This window comes from Urocampus carinirostris, chromosome 1 (assembly GCF_059441175.1).
Source record: "Urocampus carinirostris isolate Australia breed hairy pipefish chromosome 1, RoL_Ucar_1.0, whole genome shotgun sequence".
Taxonomy (NCBI): domain Eukaryota; kingdom Metazoa; phylum Chordata; class Actinopteri; order Syngnathiformes; family Syngnathidae; genus Urocampus; species Urocampus carinirostris.
In genome coordinates, this window is record NC_142349.1 from 76416838 (window position 1) to 76438230 (window position 21393).

The 21393-nt window shown below is 41.3% G+C and overlaps 1 protein-coding gene and 1 non-coding gene across 4 annotated transcripts; both read left to right on the top strand.

The window, feature by feature from the left end:
- Nucleotides 1-1619: 1619 nt before the first annotated feature.
- trnad-guc (transfer RNA aspartic acid (anticodon GUC)) lies at nucleotides 1620-1691 on the top strand. Its single transcript has one exon. It is a non-coding gene; the product is annotated as a tRNA-Asp (tRNA).
- A 3246-nt stretch (nucleotides 1692-4937) lies between these two features.
- Nucleotides 4938-19168, top strand: cbarpa (CACN subunit beta associated regulatory protein a). 3 transcript variants are annotated; one of them, XR_015852657.1, is made up of 11 exons: nucleotides 4938-5183; nucleotides 7788-7859; nucleotides 10203-10351; nucleotides 10432-10493; nucleotides 10559-10712; nucleotides 10779-10959; nucleotides 11338-11451; nucleotides 12093-12285; nucleotides 12365-12557; nucleotides 13650-17628; nucleotides 17708-19168. XR_015852657.1 is itself a non-coding variant. In XM_088352507.1 (10 exons), exons 2-10 carry the CDS (start codon nucleotides 7812-7814, stop codon nucleotides 15343-15345), a joined length of 2790 nt encoding a protein of 929 aa, XP_088208633.1. In that variant the 5' UTR covers nucleotides 4938-5183; nucleotides 7788-7811; the 3' UTR covers nucleotides 15346-19168. The 3 variants fall into 3 exon arrangements, 2 of the variants coding, with proteins under 2 accessions (XP_088208633.1, XP_088208646.1); XM_088352507.1 differs by having other exon boundaries at nucleotides 13650-19168; XM_088352520.1 differs by having other exon boundaries at nucleotides 10206-10351; nucleotides 13650-19168.
- Nucleotides 19169-21393: the final 2225 nt, after the last annotated feature.

A 21393-nucleotide genomic window follows, 5' to 3' on the forward strand; every position in this document is an offset into this window, starting at 1 on the left:
GATGCTGTTTTTTGTGCTAAATAAAGCCACAAATAATAAATAGTTTACATCGGGGGCCTCAAACTCCTGGACCAGATTCGACATTTGAAAAGAAACCAAAGAACAGTTTTTCCCTTTATACTTTTTCACATTCTTATATTCTTAATGATAGTCCAATTTGTTGAACACATCAAAATGAAAACAGCGTTTTAAATCTTGTCAGTTTTTTATTTTAGATTAGGGGTCTCAAAATCGCTGCCAGGGGGGCCTTTTGCAGCCTCCAGGGTTATTGTTTGAGGCCCCCACCTTAATGGAAAGTTAAAGGGACAGTGCGCATTATTTCCCTTCGGGGATGAATAAAGTATCTATCTATCTATCTATTTTCCCACCAGATGTCGCTGTATTCTGTTGTCGCATCAAAAACAAGTGCTAAAAGAACGACGGAAAAAGACAAAATACGGGGACTAAAAGAGGGAGAAAAACACTTTATGACTTGGAAAGAAGAGAAATGAGAAAAGAAAAAAATAATTAAAAAGGAAAAAAGAAACAAGACAGAAAATAAAACTCCAAAAAATAAAATAAAAAAGAATGCAATAAAAAAGAGAAAAATAAAAAAATGAAGAGAAAAAATATAGAAAAATGCATTTTTGCCCTTCTCTTTTCTACAATTCCTTTCTTTTCTTTCCTTTCATTTGTCTTTCTTTTTCTCCTTTTCTCTTTTTGCTTTCTTTTTTGCCTTCTTTTCTTCTCATTCCTGTTTTTCTTATAACCCCTTTTCTTCTTTCCTAATTTTTATTCCTTTAAAAAAATATTTTCCCTCCAAAATGAAGAGAAAAAATATAGAATAATGCATTTTTATCCTTTTCTTCTCTTTAATTCCTTTCTTTTCTTTCATTTTTTCCTTTCTTTTTCTCCCTTTCCCCTTCTTTTTTCCCTTCTTTTTTTCTCATTCCTGTTTTTCTTTTTGCCTCTTATTCTTCTTTCCTAATTTTTATTCCTTTAAAAAGATATTTTTCCCTCCAAAATGAAGAGAAAAAATATAGAATAATGCTCCATTTTTATCCTTCTCTTCTCTTTAATTCCTTTCTTTTCTTTCATTTTTTCTTTCTTTTTCTCCCTTTTCCCTTTTTACTTTTTTTTCCCCTTCTTTTCTTCTCATTCCTGTTTTTCTTTTTGCCTCTTTTTCTTCTTTCCTAATTTTCATTCCTTTAAAAAATAGTTTTCCCTCCAAAATGAAGAGAAAAAATATAAAATGCTGCATTTTTATCCTTCTCTTCTCTTTAATTCCTTTCTTTTCTTTTATTTTTTTCTTTCTTTTTCTCCTTCTCCCTTTTTTCCTTCTTTTTCCCTACTTTTCTTCTCATTCCTGTTTTTCTTTTTGCCTCTTTTTGGTCTTTCCTAATTTTGATTCCTTTACAAAAATAATATTCCCTCCTTTTTGTTTTTCTGTGAAAAAGGCCGGGGTAAAACTGGAAGGCAAAAGGCTGCCTTTTGCCTACCTTCAGTTTCCGTAGTTTGTCATTTTTCTTGGACTCATTTTGGGTTGCAATACAAATGACGGTGACATCTAGTGGACATACATCAAACAGTTTCCCTTCAAGAAGAGAAGAATATTTTCATTTCAATGTCTTCGAGAGCAGTCCTCGTTAGTGTAGTGGACAGTATCTCCGCCTGTCACGCGGAAGACCGGGGTTCGATTCCCCGACGGGGAGTACTTTTGTGCCCTTCTCGGATTCTTTCACTGTCATTGCATTTTCTTTATTTTTTCGAAACGTTTCTTCGTCCTAGATGTAAAATGGCGGTTCAAGCACACAGTACAAAGAATGTTATGCGGCGAAAAGAATTTGAAATGATCCAAAATTACTTGGAAAAACCTGGAAATTGACAGCCGTTTGGTCATTGGCATTGAGGAGTACAGTACTACTTTAAACCACATTTTTTGTATATTTATACAAATATTTCTTCAGTGTGGTATGAATACATTAAAAAAGTGTTCAAAAGATGGAAAATGTCCGTCATTTGTACAACTTTCGAGCCTAAAACTATCAATACGGCAGGGATGGGTCGTTCAGTAACGAAACGGCTTTATGAGCCGACTCTTTGAAGTGTTTTGGTGAGCGGTGAGTTGCCGGCTCCCCTTGAAAGACACTCTCTCATTATTCCTCTCCATTTCTCTTTCTCTCTTTATTTTTCTCTCTCTCTCTTTCAGTCTTTCTTTTTCCCTCTCTTGTGTTGTCTTTTCTTTTCTCCCCTGTTTGCTCTCATTTCTTTTTTCCCTATCTCTCATCTCTACTCTTTTTCTCTCCTTCACGCAACCATTCTTTGTCTTATTTGTCTTTATTTCTTTAACCTTTTCTTTTGCGCTCCCTCTTTCTCGTTTGTTTTCTCTCACTCTCACTCTCTCTGTTTTCTCACCCTCTTTCTAGCACTCTCTGTGTTTCGTTTTTCTTTCACCTCTCTCTTCTCTCTTTCTCTCTCTCTTCTCTCTTTGGTGCTCTCTCTCTCTTTTTGGTGTCCATCTTTGTCTCCTCTCCCTCATTGAGTATCTCTCTTGTTCTCTCTCTTTCTCTCTCATTCTCTCTCTCTTGGTTCGTTCTTTCTCTTTTTGACTCTTCTTTCTCTCTCTATCATTCCGTTTCTCTCTCCCTCCTCTCTTTCTCACTCAACTCTCTCTCTCCATCTGTCTCCTTTGTTTCTCTATCTCAATCTATCTCTATCTCTCTTTCATTATCTCCCCTAATTTCTTACCTCTCTCTTTCATTCTCTCCAGCTCTTCTCACTTTTATTTCATTCTCTCTCTCTCTCTCTTTCTTTCTCTCTCTCTCTCTCTCTCTCTCTGGTGCTTATTTTTGGTCAATGTAATTCTTTCTATCTCTTCTCTCTTTGGTTCTCCATCTTGCTCTTTTCTACTTTTTTACTTTTGTCTCTCTTTCTCTTATCTTTTTTCTTTTCTCTCTCTCTCTGGCTCTCTCTCTCTCTCTCTTTCATTCTCTCTCTCTCTCTCTCTCTCTCTCTCTCTCTCTCTCTCTCTCTCTGGTGCTTATTTTTGGTCAATATATGTTTTGTTTGTTCAGTAAAAGAATGTCAAAATCCCTCTCCACCCGGTTAGTCATATATCACTTAAAACACGGGTGTCAAAAGGGCGGCCCGCGGGCCAGATCAGGCCCACCAATGGTTTCAATCCGGCCCGCAAGACAACCGTCAGAGAAGCGCAAGAGGTAAATGAGATGTCGTTTTAAATATTTCCACCGGATGTCACCCAAGGCAGTTAACACTTGCTAAACAATTGTGGTCGTATTTCTCCATTTCTCTCTGACTCACTTCTTTTTGATTTATTTCTCCCTCTTTTTCTTTCTCCTGTTCACTCTCAATTTCTCTCTTTTCTCTATTTCTCTCTCACTCTCTCACTGTTTCTTTTTCTCTGTCTTGCTCTCTTCCTTTTTTTTATCTCTCATTTACACTTTAATTCTCTTTTTCTATTTTTCTTTCTCTCTCTCTCTCTCTCTCTCTCTCTCCCTCTCTCTCATTTTGTCTCTTTTTCTCCTGCTGACTCTTATTCTTTCTGTCGTTTCACTTCTCTTATTTTTTGTATCTCTCTTTATTCACTTTCTTTTTCTCTCTATATTCATTTCCCCTTTCTTCTCCTTTCACATCTCTATTCTGCTTTCTCTTTTTCTCTCACTGTTACTCTGTCTCCCTTGTTCTCTGTTTATTGCTCTCTCTTTCCCTCCTTCCCTCTCTCTCTTTTTCTCTTTTCTCTATCACTCTCTAACTCTTTTTCTTTCTCTGTTTTGCTCTCTTCCTATTTTCTCTATCTCATTTACACTTTAATTCTCTTTCTTTCTCACCCTCTTTCTTTCCCTTTTTCGAGCTCTCTCCCTCTCACTCTCTCACCTCACTTTGTCTCTTTTTCTCCTGCTGACTCTTTTTCTTTCGGTCGTTTTACTTCTCTTATTCTTTTTTATCTTTCTCTTTTTTTCACTTTCTTTTTCTCTCTATTCATCTCCCCCTTCTTCTCCATTCATATGTCTATTCTGCTTTCTCTTTTTCTCTCACTGTTACTCTGTCTCCCTTGTTCTCTGTTTATCGCTCTCTCTTTCCCTCCTTCCCTCTCTTTTTCTCTTTTCTCTCTCACTCTCTAACTATTTTTCTTTCTCTTTTTTGCTCTCTTTCTATTTTCTCTCTCTCATTTACACTTTAATTCTCTTTCTAATTTTCTCTTTCTTTCTCACCCTCTTTCTTTCCCTTTTTTGAGCTCTCTCCCTCTCACTCTCTCACCTCACTTTGTCTTATTTTCTCCTGCTGACTCTTTTTCTTTCTGTCGTTTCACTTCTCTTATTCTTTTTCTCTTTCTCTTTTTTCACTTTCTTTTTCTCTCTTTATTCTTCTCCATTCATATGTCTATTCTGCTCTCTCTTTTTCTCTCATTGTTACTCTGTCTGCCTATCTGTTTATGGCTCTCTCTTTCCTTCCCTCTCTTTCTCTCTCTTTTTCTCCCTCTCTCTTTCTCTTCAATTTACTAGTCCGGCCCCCGTGAGATTTTTTTTATAGCATTTGTGGCCCCCCAGCTAAAACCAGTTGGACACCCCTGACTTAAAACAAAAGAATTTGAAGAGCCGAAATAGCCTCTTCTCGTAATTCCCATCCCTCCATATTAGACGCGGATGTTGACTTGTAAAGGCCGCCACCGTGTGGACAAAAACACAACTACAATAACGTACGAATGAATGAATGAAAGGATGAAAACGTGAGAAAGGATTCCAGCATATTCGAAGGGGGAGGGGGAGGGGGAGGGGGGAGGTCTCCACCATCTCTTATCCCCTTCATCATCTTGTGACGTCGTCATCGGAAGGGGCGGGGCGAGTGGGCGTGTCCAACGGCGTGCTTCCCATTCATAACTCTGGGCTGCCGCCCCCCCCCCCCCCCCCCCGTCCTCGACCGCCCCCCAGGCCCCCCCACCGCTCTCCTGAAGGATGCAGACCGGGCTGGTCCCGAACCTCGAGATCATCGTCCGAGGAGGACCCTCACGACCACCGCCGCGCAGGGGAGACGGCGATGACGTCATCACCACGTCGGTGATGACGTAAGAGGCGCGGACGTCGTCGTGCTCTTTTCCACGCGTGGAGTGGACCACGAAGATGATGAAGACCAGGACGGAGAAGAAGACCTCCGCGTAGTGGACTTTGGGACCTTCTGCTGAGAAAGTAAGACCTCCTTGGCGTGCGCGTGCGGGTGCGTGCGTTGGGCCACGCCCACTTGTCCTCGCTATTGATATTTGCGTCTAAAAGAATCCTAATGCGGTGATCCCTCGCTATAACGCGGTTCGCTCTACGCTGATTCGCACGAGGGCCGTGTTCCGCAATTGGATTGGCTAAACCCGGGGTGGGAATACGACGGTCCGCGGGCTTTTTCATCCGGCAAAATATGAACCAATATATATAATAACAAATAAAGTACTATTCATAAAACGTGTTTTTTGGGGGGTACCAACTTTCTCTCCATTGTTCCTTTCCGTGTCTACCACAAAAGTACTACAAAATGACTACAAAACTAAATATAAAATATAGTGCTTACAAACAAGGACCTAATATATTGTTATACTATAAAAACACTCCTACAGTCATACTATAATACAAAAATACTACTAGAGAAATATTATCCTTGAAATAGTATAGAAATAAAACGACAGTAATACTATTGAAAAAAGAAAAAAACTGCTATGGAAATACTACAAAAATATCACTATGGGAATACTATAATCCAAAAATATTACGAGAGAAATATTACTACAGAAATACTAACGCAGAAGTATAATACTTCTGCAAAAATACTACAGATATACTTTAAGAAATCTACCATCCACATACTACAAAAATCCTGCTCCGGAAATACTACAAAAATACTGCTGAAATAATTCTACAAAAATACAGATATACAAAAAACTCCTACCATAGAAATACTACAAAAACTACAATGATAGTCAAAAATTACTACAGTTATACAGCAAAACCTCTACTGAAGAGATACTACCAAAAAAAAAACTACAAAAATATTTTTACTGAAGAAATACTCCTAAAATACCACTATGGTAATACAATAATACAAAAACGTTACTAGAGAAATATTACGACAGAAATACTACTGCAGAAGGATAACACCTCTGCAAAAATACTACAGATATACATTAAGAATTCTACCATCGACATTCTACAAAAATCCTGTTCGGAAATACTACAAAAATACTAGTGAAATAATTCTACAAAAATACAGATATACAACAAACTTCTACCATAGAAATACTACAAAATGTTACTATGAAAATACTACAAAATACTACTATGGAAATGCTACAAAAAATACAATAATAGTCAAAAAACAACAAAACCTCTACTGAAGAGATACTACAAAAAACTAAAGAAATAGTACTATGGAAATACTACAAAAATACGACAGTTATACAACAAAACCGCTACTTAAGAAGTACTATGAAAACACGAGAAAAATTCTACAAAATATTACCGTAATAGTACAAAATACTAATCTCCTGATTGATTGACAGTACAGTCGTTTTTTTCTCAAAAAACGTTTCTTCCGCGCTTTTATTTTGTTAAATGTGAGAAAAGGCTTCTCCTTCAATCATTTGGAATCTCACAGCTTCTTTTGGGAACGTCAATTTTATTTTGAAATGCACGTGAAGAAGGACATTTGGGAGCTCTCGAATCCAGTCTCCTAGATTGTAAGTCAGCAAAAAAATTCCTCGATAAATACTTGATTCCAATTCCTTTTATGAATTCCATTTCTCTGATGTGACATCATTTTCCAGGTTTTATTTTTTCAGTTTTTCTGGATTTTTTTTTGGGGGGGGGGACAGAATCAGGGGATGCCCCCAACCCCTATTTTCCATTCATTTATTTGTTTATAATAAAGGTTTCTACTTGACTGATTTAGCCCTTTACAATTGCCTAAATACATAAAATACAATACAACCAACATGCCTTAAATTTACTTGGGCATGAGCACTCTTGTTTTAGAGCCATATTAACTGATGTTATGGTAAGAGCTCATCACTTTAGCATTAGCTTTCTTAATATATATATCAATCACAAACACAACACAAAACTTTCTCTCTTTCAGTCTCTCTCTCTCTCTCTCTCTCCCTCTCTCTTGCTCATGCTGGTCAATGTGATCTCTCTCTCTCTCTCTCTATCTATCTATCTTTTTATCTATACCTCTCTCTATCTCTCTATCTCTATCTCTCTCTCTCTATCTCTCTCTAGCTTTCTCTCTTTCGATCTCTATGTATCTCTATATTTCTCTCTCTCTCTATATATATATATATTATATATATATATATATATATTTCTCTCTCTCTCTCTCTCCGTCTCTATCTCAATATCTCTCTATCTCAATCTTTCTCTCTCTTTCTATCCATCTATCTTTCTCTCTCTCTCTCTCTTTATCTATCTTTCCCTCTCTCTATCTATCCCTCTATCTCTCTCTATCTATCTGACTTTTTATTTATTTTCATTCTTTTTTATTTTTGCAGTTTCATCTTACTTTTTGTGATTTTTTTTCAACCCAATTTACATATATATATATATATATATATATATATATATATATATATATATATATATATATATATATATATATGTATACATATATATGTATATATATATATATTTTTTTTAATGATCTGATCAATTTGATATGATGTACAAATTAAAGGGAAGCAATCCTCTAATTTTTCTGTTTTGAAATGATTTTGGAGGCCGACATAAATAGGCGCTTGTATGTTTTTGTCTCAGGTTTGTTCCCGTCTGACCCGGATCATGAGCCATGAGTCGCCCGCTTTGACAAGTCTTACAGACGTCTCCACCGTAAGACCACCGGGCACTCTCTTCCTTCTTTTATTTCGAAATTCAAAGCAAAACGAGTTTGTGTATGATGTTGGATATCTGTCAGGACCAGAACGGAGACCGGACCCGCTTGCGTTGCGTTTCTCACAAGTTTTATGGGAAAAAAGAGAAAGGGATCCGGTGATTGCTGGACGCGGGAAGCAGGTCGCTCTGAACGCGGAAGTGGATCTTCCGTGGCGAGCGATGGCGGTGTCGGGGACGGAAATAGCGGGTCGGTAGCCGGGACAGGAGAGCAAAAACGTGGTCGGGGTCGGAAGCGAGTCGTAAGCCAGAATAGGAGAGAAGACATAGTCGGGAACAAAAAGTGGTCGAAAGCTGGGACGGGAGAGCAGATGTGGTCAGGATCAAAAACGGGTCAGTAGCCAGGGCAGGAGAGCAAAAACTTGGTCAGGGTCAGAAACAAGTCGTAAGCCATGAAAGGAGAGTAGACGTGGTCGGGGACAAAAAGAGGTTGAAAGCCGGGACGGGAGAGTATACGTGGTCAGGATCAAAAGCAGGTCAGTAGCCAAGACAGGAGAGCAAAAACGTGGTCAGTGTTGGAAGCGAGTCGTAAGCCAGAATAGGAGAGAAGACGTAGTCGGGAACAAAAAGTGGTCGAAAGCTGGGACGGGAGAGCAGATGTGGTCAGGATCAAAAAACAGGTGGATGCCAGGGGACAGATGGGAGCAAAAAACAGGTGGGAGTCAGGGGCGAAAAAGGCTTGCCTAGTATACACTGAGGTTTGCAGACGGACTGACAAAAGGGGACAGACAGAAATATTATTAACCAACAGGACAACCCCAAAAAACTAAAATCACCCGGTGATGAGAGTCATCGATCCCTCGTAAGAGCGTCCTCCTCGTAGCCTCTGAAGAACACGCCATCCCAAAAGAATCGGGCTCATGCGGATCCACAACCTCCTCCGCTTCCATTTTTAGCCTTGGAGGAGGCAGCCTTTTCCCCAATCACAGAGACACTGCATGAGAATCTCATTCAAAACGTTTTTTTTTTTGCAAAAACAATAAATCAAGAGGAGGAAACCCGCATGTTGTTCTCCATATCTCCCTCCTCCAACACAGCTGCAGCTCCAAACTATCTTCAGGAAAAAAATAACTCCCGTATATTCTTCTCTGGTTCTGCCATACTTCACATATTGTGCAGAAGTCTGGGGCAATCATTCCAAAAGTTGACTCCAGCCCCTTTTTATCCTTCAAAAACCTGCAATTAGAACCATACACAGGGTAGGATATCGGGATCATACTCTTATTTTATTCCTGCCGTCCAAATGATTCAAATGAGATGATTTAGTCAAATTTTTCACTTCACAACTGCTATTTAAGGTCAACAAAAACATAGTGCCAGAAAACATCCAAAAATCATCCAATCGGAAAGTTATAATTTAAGGGGCTGTCGTAAATTCAAAATCCCAAAGGTGAGAACCACCAGGAAAAGCATGTGTGTGTCTGTGTGCGGAGTCAAACTTTGGAACAATTTACAAGATGAGATCAAACAATGTCCAACTATTCACGTCTTCAAATTTAAATACAAAAACCATCCCTGGCGGAATACAGAAATGAAGAAAATTGGGTATGAGTGATACGACCCTGGTCTTAGTCCCATCACCTAACACAGCTACAGCTCCACGACCTCCGTGAATAAAAAAAAACAAAAAACATAGGTTGGAAACCCTGGCCTAGGTCCCACCTTGTATTGGCCTCCTCCAACTGAGCTCAGTTGGCTCAGAGACCGAAGAATAACCCAGCTTCAGTCCTGCATTTGGTTTCCCCTGACTGCTTTTGCCATCATAGCTGCAGCTGAAATAGCTGAAAAAATAGTAGCCCTAGTACTGTCTATTGTCCTCTTCTCCAAAACAGCTGCAGTTAAACTGGTTCCATGACTAAAACGAAACCTGTAAAAAACCCTGGCCTTAGTCCTGTCTTTTGTCCCCTTCTCCAATACAGCTGCAGTTCAACTGGCTTCATGACTAAAATGAAACCTGTAAAAAACCCTAGCCTTGGTTCTGTCTTTTGTCCCCTTCTCCAACACAGCTGCAGTTGAACTGGCCCCATGACTAAAATGAAACCTGTAAAAAACCCTGGCCTTAGTCCTGTGCTCCCCTAGTATCTCCCCTCAAACACTGCTGCAGCTCATCAACCAGCTCTATAGAAATCAAATCGATGCCATAAAGCTCGCATAGGTACCCTGCGGTATGATTCAGCTGTGTCGGAGGAGGGAGACATGGGGTCAGAACGTGGGACTAAGGCCGAACAGGGGCTCACCAACACTGAATGGTTGTATGAAGGTCGTGTCGCCGGTTTCCCTCAGCAGGATGCGCCGCTGTCGGCGAACCAGGTGGAAAATTATGTTCTTCTTCTGGTGCTGCTGAGTACTTTTGCCGTGGGGACGTTAGTCCTGCTTGCCCTGCTGCTCCTCTTCTGCCACCGCTGCTGCGCCGGGGGAAGACGGTACTCCAGGTGGGTGCGCCTTCAGTTCTTATATTCTGTCCAAGTTCGACAGGAGCCAGAAACACAACCGTGTCGGTTATTTCTTCCAGGGCAAGTGATGACCCCGAGAAGACCAACACGACCTACGTCGACGATTCGCAGCCCACTCAAGGTCAGAGTTCCCCCAGTCTCAACGGAGGCCGCCATCTTTCGTCAACGTCACTCTTTGTCTCTCAGAAATCAGCGTCCGACTGGACCAACCGGACACGTTGTCGTCTTCAGTCTGCGAATCGGAGAGGTTGGCGTCCGCTGGACTGACCGCCCGCAGGGTCTCCTTCAACGAGACGACTCTCTACGAGCAGGAAAGGATGACGGAGGACAAAGGACGAAGGTGAGGTCCGGATACACTCCCGATTTGCTCGTTGACCGCCAACAGTTCCGATACCTTCCTTCCCAGATACACTCTAACCGAGGGAGACTTCCACCACCTGAAGAAAGCCCGGCTGACTCACCTGCACCTGCCGCCGGCACCGTGCGACCTGAAGATCCTCACCATCATGGAGTGCGACTCCGCCGAGGGGAGCTCCGTCAACGTCAGCGAGGCGACCGCCCCCAAACTACCACTCACCATTTACCAGGTGACCAATCACAACCAATAAATGATCGTTTGATGAATTCATCTGAAGACACGCTCCAAGAACTGAAAAATCTAAAAACTGCCGCTGGCCATCTACCAAGTATCCCATCACAGCTTGACTGGCCTTCACCTCACAATCAATTTTTGTTTGTTAAGCATGTTTCTTGAAGATATGACACACGGACAACTTTGATGCCTGTGAGCAGGTGGATAAGTATCCACGACATTGCCGTTCCTGGCCGACAACACCTTACTGAGATTCACCTTATAACTTTGTAGAACTACAACCAGTCTTGGGAGTCCCTGGACTCTCAATTCCATCAGAAAATAGCTCCCACAAGCTCTACGAGAAATGACCAATGTTCTCTTTCTCATCAAGCCGACTGAGAGACGAGTGTCCGACTGGTTGGGTCAAAGCCTTAGTGGAGGTCTGCCAGGTGACACGCATCACTCCATCATCCTGGACCAGATTCCCAGGCGTGGCTCTTTGACGGTAAGCTACAAATCATCTGTTGGTGTACTCCTGTAGGTCTTGATACTCAAAGAGACCCTGAGTATTTAGTTGAAAAAAGTCCTGCAGCTGAGGCAGAGCTCCAAAGTTTGAATGGGTTATGTTTTTATCCAAAGGGGGTGTGTAAGGCTCCCCAGGTGAGGGAGTGTGATGGTCAGATCCATCTTGTGGGTCCTGATTCTTATACACATTCCAGGAGGTTTGTTGAAATCAGTCCTACAGCTGAGGAAGAGGCGAGTCAGGGGGTGCGTTTTTGGTAGTGAGGAACAGAGATGGTCGGATCCATCCCAGTGAGTCAGGAGGGGGGTTTTGGTGATGAGGGACCGACAGAGATGGTTGTATCCACCCAAGTTGGGCAGGGGGGTTTATTCGGGGTCAGGGACAGACAGAGATGGTCGTATCCATCCAGTTGGGTCAGGGGAGTGTATTTAAAAGTGAAGCCAGAGAGATGGTTGGATCCATCCATGTTCTGTATTTGGGGGTTAGGGACAGTTTGATGTTGCCATCCAGTGTTTTAATACCCTGATTGCACACTATCGAATCTATTTGGAGAGTTGAGTCTTTTATCAATTGTCATCAACTACTCATTTGAATTCGTGATCACCCTTTAACACCTCCGTCAGGTGGAGGCGCTCAACAGCAGGGAATCTCCGAGTGATCATGTGATGTTAGAAGAGACCACCCATCCCGGTCAGAATTCAGTTTTACAGTTCCTGACAAAACTTCGGCGGCACACCAGCCTGGAAGGAGCTGGACCTTGTTTCAAGCGCTGGAAGTTTGACAGAAGCCACCGAGCCGCTAGTCTTGATGCCAAAGGTTTGTGAAAAAGCCATTTCTTTACGATGATCGCTCTCAAGTCGTTAAAACTTTTTTGTTTCGTGGGATGCTTGAGTAGGATCCCCAAAGAGAAAACCCTTCCAGAGGCAGAGAGCTGCCAGTGAAAGGACAGACCACACCGAGGAGGACTCCTCAATCCGAAACGGTGGAACAGAGTCTTTCCCGCAAACTCCGAGTCAGACCAGTGGTCTCCAGTCTCTGTCTGCAGAGTCTTTGTCTCAACCTTCCAACAACTCCGTCTTCTTTCACAGGCAAATTTCACGCAACTAAGTTTGAACACGGTCGCACACTTAAGTCACAACCTATGATCAGCACTTTGAACGGTACTTGGCTTTGTTGGTGTTCCATTGACAATCAGGTAATTGTTATGCTAAACCGCAGCCATCCATTTTTTTTCCACTTACATGGGGTCGAAACGCAGGTAGTATTACTACCACTCCACAATACTCCTACACCAGCCGTCCATTACAGTCTGCATCACCAATTCTGGTTCCAATTAGATCGATTGAGGACCACAAAGTTCTTTACCAGGGGTCACCAACACAGTCCTTGAGATTTACACGTCTGGCATGTTTTTGGAGATTCTTTTCGGAGCAGCCCGGGAAATATGTCCCAGAAATATGCACAATGAGCAGAGAAGTTTTGGTCGGAGAGGGAGAGGTTTTTTTATTGATATTCGGCAGCGTTCAAAACAGGGTTCTCCTTCGTCTAAGGGACAATCAGCTTTCTTATACACTCCGGAGCAAAAACATCACGTCAGAAATATCACATGTTGCTTAGTGCGTCCTCTCGCCATGACGCGCTTGTTTTTCTCAAAGTGCATGCTTCCAGGAATTGACAATGTTTTTCTCAGAATGTTTTCGTCCTCTTTCGATTCTCTAAAACTACGCCGATTTCCAAGAAAATCGTTGGAGTCGGCCTGACCCAGACAAATTACTGTCAGCTTGCAAGCTGTTCCAGACCAAGGCGAGTGTTATCATTAGTAACACTCGCTGACATTTAAACTCGGGAGAAAAAAGCCTGGAATTTCCTGTCCAAACAAATGTGTCCTCGTTATGTCGATAAGCTCTGACTCCATTAATCCACAACATTCTCTGCTCCAATCCAGGTGATTCCAGTCACCAGGGTTGTTATCAAGCTCCTGCAAAGCTTGCTAGCGAGCTGATAAATTGTATCACCCGGGTTAGAGAAGACAGACCTCCAAAACATGCAGGACTTTCAGTTCTTGAGGACTGGGTTGGCTACCCCTGTCCTAAAGAATATGTCCAGGCCAGACGGAGAAGTTCCTTGGTACAAAGTCCATGCAGTGATTGATAAAATATATGTTCTTTCTCTGTGCTCAGGGTAAACCTGGAGGATGTGGTGGTGGAGGTCAGTAGTACCAACAGCGGTGGAGAAGAGCCACCTTGGCACAATGAGGACTGCTCCAACCATAGGCAAAAGAGTCTCTCAGACAACACATCGGGAGTGGAGGAAGGATTAATAGCAGATTCTGCCGCAAGGACTGACAGCGGAGATTTCACTGAACTTCAGGAGGAGGACAGTTTGTTTGAACCACAACAGGAAGCTAAAATTGTTCAATTTGAGATTTTTCCCGAAAGAATTCCAAATGGTGCGTCGGATCTAAAGCAAAAGAACGAAATGGAAGTTGAAGAAGGGGATGAAGCCCTTCTGGCAGGCGACATAAGGCCGAGGGCGGATTTTGGTTCTTCCCTTTCTTTCGGGTGTCAGCAAGAAATGGTAGAAGCTCAACCGTCTCTCTACAGAGACATTTGGAACTTGCGAGCCTCGCTTGAGCAATACGCCTCCTCTGACCAGAGCAGCACAGACCGGGAGTCCATCCGGAGCGACGCCGAGAGTGTCTCGTCATTTGGTGGTGCCGGAGCCAGATCTGGGCAACTGGACAGCTGCTTGTCTCAAGATCTGGATGATGAACCCGAGGCTGAAGGAGATCTGACAGAGTTAGGGATCAGAGAGGCCGGGGAGGCTGGAAATGGACTGGATGGCGAAGGGGAGACGGGGAACCGCAAGCTCCTTCAGATGGACAGCGGCTACGCTTCCATAGAAACGCCGTCAAAGGGGCCTGAAGAGATGCGAATTTTTGGCACTCCGGCAGCCCCTCGAGGGAAGACCGCTTCGGAAAGGAGATTGTTTTTCACAAGCTCAGGGAGGAAGGGATCCGTGTGCGATAGCACAGAGAACAAGTTGTTCCAGGAAGAGTTGGAAGACCATTTAACCAAAAGCACAGAGGAAAAACGCAAGGGCGGTCTCTTTCTCCAAGAACCCTACCCACTGGTCAAATGTTTTCATCCTCAGAAACAGGAAGCGCCTCAGCTGCTAAAGTCCGCGTCCCAGCCCTCCAGCCCCCACCGACCTCGTCTCCACCGTCGTGACTACAGCATAGACGAAAAGACAGACGCCCTTTTCAACGAGTTCCTCCGACACGACCCTCGGTTCGATCAGCCCGATTCGCCCTTCCGGACCCGGCACCGCTCCAGGGCGTACTTGCGCAAGCAGTGGCAAAGACACAAGCAATACAGTGACCCTGGATCAGGGGCAGGGGGGCGCTACTCACCGTCACTGGAGAGGCAGAGGTTCTCCCCACTGCCCAGAGGCGAAAGCGCCGGTTACCCTCTGGACACCAGGTATCATAGCACATTGTCGCGCATCGCTAGCGCGGCTGACGAAGAAGCTAGCGAGATCGCCGCCAGTGAGACCGCCTCGGGTGAGGAGGCGGCCCAAGAGAGCACAGGGGCGACATCCGCCGCCGCAGGGACAAAAATGGCCGCAAACGGTCAGGGCGATGGCTCCGAAACCTCCTCTGACACCAAAAGCACAATTACCCAGGCCTTCACTAGCTACATGGACCCTCGCGTGGAAAACAGGAACAACAACAGCAGCCCGTCCAGCAGCTTGGCCGACAAACTGGCGGCGGCGGTCGAGGAAAGGCTCTACGGAAGCCTGAGCCAGAAACGGCCCGGAAACGAGAACCGGGCCGTCGCCTCCCACACTGCCACTCCGGACCGTAGTCCCAAGTAACTCCACGGTACCTGGGATCCAGATTTTTCCGTAGGAAATGTTTGGACCATCAGAGCTTTTACCGCAAGGGTTCTAGATCCTGCTGCAATAAGTCACGCATTCCTTTATAACATTTCATTTTCACGGACACAAAACTCATCCTTCGCTCGGATCTATTTATCCGCTAGCTAATCCGATAACCGGCGATTGAGTTGTTCCTTAAGCTAATGCTAAACAATGTCTTGGTTGACCGATCAAGGAGTCCAAACACTCGGTCTTGTATAAAAAAAATTGCAAATATTGTGCGAGAAAAGCTCAGAATGTCTTCTCAGATCAAAAAACAGGAAGTAGGCTGCATTTAAGGACACTGGGACGTCAAATTAACGTGTAAATTTTGTTTTTTTTTCAAAGGACGGGTGGGTAACATCCCGTATTTGATGGTAAAAGATCTTAAAAAGTGAAAGATCGTTCGTCTATTCTTTTCAGGAATTTCCCTGTTCTAGATTTGAACCAATTTTTTCACAGACTTGTTAGCGTATAGCATCACTTTGGTGGCTAGCTTGACATTAGCCGCTAGTGTCGCTTTAAGAATTGATGCTAAATAATCCAGCAACTAACACAGTTTCATGAAACTATTCTTTCCTGGATTTGGCGCATATTCTCATGACCGCAGCTGCTAGCTGAATTAGCAACTAGCATCAATTTGGTGGTTAGCTTTTCTTTAGCTGCTACCATCACTTTAAAAGTTGTAGTTAAATCGTCTCGCAGCTCGTGCCACCTTTAAGGAGTTGAACTATTCCTTGACCTGGATGAAGAGATTATTTCCGCTAACGCAACTGCTAGCCGCAGAATCAAAATCATCATTTTGGTGGCTAGCTTGACTTTAGCCGCTAGTGTCGCTTTAAGAATTGATGCTAAATAATCTAGCAACTAATACAGTTTCATGAAACTATTCTTACCTGGATTTAGCGCATATTCTCATGACCGCAGCTGCTAGCTGAATTAGCAACTAGCATCAATTTGGTGGTTAGCTTGACTTTAGCCACTAGTGTCACTTTAAGAATGATGCTAAAAAATCTAGCACCTAACACAGTTTCATTAAACTATTCTTTCCTGGATTTAGCGCATATTCTCATGACCGCAGCTGCTAGCTGAATTAGCAACTAGCATCACTTTGGTGGTTAGCTTTTCTTTAGCTGCTACCATCACTTTAAAAGTTGTAGTTAAATCGTCTCGCAGCTCATGCCACCTTTAAGGAGTTGAACTATTCCTTGACCTGGATGAAGAGATTATTTCCGCTAACGCAACTGCTAGCTGCAGAATCGAAATCATCGTTTTGGTGGCTAGCTTGACTTTAGCCGCTAGTGTCGCTTTAAGAATTGATGCTAAACAATCTAGCAACTAATACAGTTTCATGAAACTATTCTTTCCTGGATTTGGCGCATATTCTCATGACCGCAGCTGCTAGCTGAATTAGCAACTAGCATCAATTTGGTGGCTAGCTTTTCTTTAGCTGCTACCATCACTTTAAAAGTTGCAGCTAAATTGTCTCGCAGCTCATGCCACCTTTAAGGAGTTGAACTATTCCTTGACCTGGATGAAGAGATTATTTTCGCTAACGCAACTGCTAGCCGCAGAATCAAAATCATCATTTTGGTGGCTAGCTTTGTTGAAGCTGCTAGCATCACTTTAGAAGTTCGAGCAAAAAGGGCCCGTTTCATGGAACTAATACTGCTATTGCGAAAGTTGTGAGCATGGTGGCTAGCCGCTAATGCTAACTAAGGTCTTTGCATTAATTCCCTGTTAAGAAAGTAAAAACGTTTACAATCCAATTTTTATTACATTTAAAAATCAAATTGGTCATAAATATATGTTGTTTAATATTGGGATCAAAACACAATAATCATTTTAAAACAAGTAACAAATCGTGTTATATCACTGCCACTTTGCCCTAGTGAAACGTAAACAAAGATGGCCGATTCGGATAAATTGTCTAAGTTTCCTTAAATGCGGCAGTAGTAATGTTCCGATAATTAAAAACCAACAACTAAAACAAAAATATAGGAAGGAATTGCACAAATTCAATGAAACAATTCAAACATAGTTGTATTAGCTTAAAGCTAACACACAGCATAAAACCTCATGAACAGGAAGTTAGCAAGCCGTTCAAATTTAGATCTTGTAGCTCAATGCTAACATACAGTGTCAAACCTCATTAACAGGCTATCGGAAGTTAGCAAACCATTCAATGTTAGAGCTACTAGCTCAATGCTAACATACAGCGTAAAACCTCATTAACAGGAAGTTAGCAAACCATTCAAAGTTAGATCTAGTAGCTCAATGCTAACATGCAGTGTCAAACCTCATTAACAGGCTATGAAAGGTTAGCAAACCATTCAAAGCTAGATCTAGTAGCTCAAAGCTAACATACAGTGTCAAGTCTCATTAACAGGCTATCGAAATTTAGCTAACCATTCAAAGCTAGATTTAGTAGCTCAATGCTAATATACAGTGTCAAACCTCATTAATACCGTCTCAAACCTCATTAACAGGCTATCGGAAGTTATCAATCAAACTATTCATACATAGATCCATTAGCTTTATGCTAACACACAGCGTAAAACCTCATAAAGAGAAAATTGCAGCTTAGCAATCAAACCATTCAAACATAGATCTATTAGCTTAATGCTAACATACTGTCTCAAACCTTATTAACAGGCTATTGGAAGTTAGCAAACCTTTCCATCTTAGATCTACTAGCTCAATGCTTACATACAGTGTAAAACCTCATTAACAGGCTATCAGAAGTTAGCACTCAAACCAATCTGAATATAAGTCCATTAGCTTTATGCTAACACACAGTGTAAAACCTCATTAACAGGCTATCGGAAGTTAGCTAACCTTTCAATCTTAGATCTACTAGCTCAATGCTTACATACAGTGTAAAACCTCATTAACAGGCTATCGGAAGTTAGCACTCAAACCAATCTGAATACAAGTCCATTAGCTTTATGCTAACACACAGTGTAAAACCTCATTAACAGGCTATCGGAAGTTAGCAAACCTTTCCAGCTTAGATTTACTAGCTCAATGCTTACATACAGTGTAAAACCTCATTACTAGGCTATCAGAAGTTAGCACTCAAACCAATCTGAATATAAGTCCATTAGCTTTATGCTAACACACAGTGTAAAACCTCATTAACAGGCTATCGGAAGTTAGCTAACCTTTCAATCTTAGATCTACTAGCTCAATGCTTACATACAGTGTAAAACCTCATTACTAGGCTATCAGAAGTTAGCACTCAAACCAATCTGAAAATAGGTCAGTTAGCTTTATGCTAACACACAGTGTAAAACCTCATTAACAGGCTATCGGAAGTTAATAAACCATTCATATCCAGCTCTACTAGCTTAACGCTAACACCCATGTAAAACCTCATTACCAAGCTAACAGAAATTAGCAATCCAAGAATTCAAAGTTAAATCTACTAGCTCCATGCTAACATACTGTGTAAAACCTCATTAACAGGCTAACGGAAGCTAGCATTGGTTTCTTCTCAGACTTTCCTCGCCACTGTGACCTGCTGCGACAAGCCGCGCCCACCTTTGCCCCGCCCACTCGGCCACGCCCCTATATCGCACAACTTTTAGCACCTCCATTTTCACGAGTTGCGAGTTTACCGCATGCTACTCTGACTTTGAAAATATGAAAATATTATTATTAATTTCAACTTTAAAAGCACTTTTGAGGACATTTGTCCTCCGTCTCATTTGCATGATCGAACACTTTAATGAACAATTTTTGCACAATGAAAGGAATTCTATGTCCAATAGATTTTTATTTATTTATCATTATTATCATTCATTTATGGCGTCAACAAACATCGGTGGGAAACCATTAAACCCCTTACTTGTGGACTGGACCATTTCGCCTCCAACGAAGGGGGACAAAAATTAGACATTCCTGCGCAATCTAGAACAGAGGTGGGTAAACTACGGCCCGCGGGCCACATAAAGGCCCCGCCAGGCTTTGAAATTGGGCCCGCCCCCCCCCAAAAAATAAAATAAAAAATACTACAAATAAAAACAAAACCATATTTCAGTGCTGGTCTGGTCCCAAGTTTCCCTTGGGGAATTTTCACCAAAATTAAACATGATGTGCATGAGAATGATGTCAATATTATATTTAATTGCAAATACAGATACATGCACACATCATATTATTTGAAAATATTTGACTTTTGGAATGAATAGGATCAAATGTAATTGCTTCAAAACTGGGCAGGACAATCAAATAAATAATAAATATCATATCAATTACAAATTGTTATGGAGACAAACAAATATGTACAAGGGGCCCGTTCGGTCTGGCAAACCCTAGTTATGGGGTCACTAAATATGAGAGGATGTGGAAGTAAAGCGACTGAGTGGAAGTAAGAGGAGATTGTGAGGATGATGACAAGTACAAATAAATGCATGTATATTGATTTGAAAATATAACGATGAGGTATTCGATCCAAACGCTATCAACAGATACAAACAGTGAAAATGATTTGATTTCCTCCTGGCCACGCCCCCTTTTGCCGAGAAAAAAAAATGTGAATGTAAATAAAAATATCATCTTGTGTTTTTAGAAAATATATACAAAAATTCAATTATCTATGTACGCATTTCAAAAATGTTTAATGATTTCAACAATTATTTTATTTATACATGCAAGAGAAATGGTAAATGGTCTACCTTTCTATAGCGCTTTGCAAGGTACTTCTACAGTAATACTACAAAAATACTACAGATATGATACAAAAATGAGAGAAATGCTACAAAATAAAAGTACAGTAATACTATTAAAATACTACAAAAACACCACAAAAATACAACTACATTAATACTACAAAATACTACAAAAACACTACAAAAATATAGCTCGAGTAATACAACAAATATACTACAAATATACCACAAAAATACTATTGCAGAAATACTGCAAACATAGCTATAGTAATACTACAAAAATGTGACTTTAGAAATACAGAATAGAAGTACAGTCATACTACAAAAATACTACAGATCTGATACAAAAATGATGCCATGGTAAGAATAAGAAATACTACTGTAGAAATGCTACAAAATAAAAGTACAGTCCTACTCTAAAAATACTAAAAAATATTACAAAAATACAAGTAGAGTAATGCTATAAAATGCTATAAAAAATACTATAAAAATACAACTAAAGTAATACCATAAAAATACTCCAAAAACACACCAAAAATATAACTTGAGCGATTCAACGAAGATACTACAAATTTACTACATTCTATAACGGAATTACTACAAAAATACTTTTGCAGAAAGACTACAAAAATACTATAAAATATAGCTCCAGTAATACTACAAAAACACAACTAGAGTAATCCTACAAAATAAAAGTAAAGTAATACTATAAAAAATACTATAAAAATACAACTAGAGTAGTACTATAAAAACACCACAAAATTCTCGTTTATTGACTCTTTTTCTTTCTTTCTTCTTCCCTAGCTTCAAAAAAAATCTCTTTTTTTTGTCTTTTTTCGAAAAACGCTGGGTAACAATGTGAAGAAAAAGGCTGCTTTTTGCTCCCTTTCAGCCTCCGTAGTTTGTAGTCTTCCTTGGACTCATTTTGGGTTACACGACACATGAGAGCGACATCTAGTGGACACATATAAAACACTGTCCCTTTAAAAACAGAGGAATGTTTTTATCAGCGTTGTTCTTTGTGGAAAAGCTCATTTGGCCCTTGCTTCCGAGGCAATTGACTTCAAATTATCGTCTTTTGGGCTTCAATTGGCCCCTGGGCCGCGTGCTTGAGACCCCTGGTATAAGCCACATACACAGATTTATAAATACATTTGGATAAGCCTCACTTCGAGGGGCGTAATTGTCGGCCATCTTACTGCTACGGGTACCCAATACCTTAAAAAGGCTGGGCAAAGAAATGAGAAGTCGCTCTTTTTAATCACACCGAGTCTCCTCATCTTGTTTTCTTCCTTGTTCTTTTTAGCACTCGTTTTTCGGGTTGCACCGCACA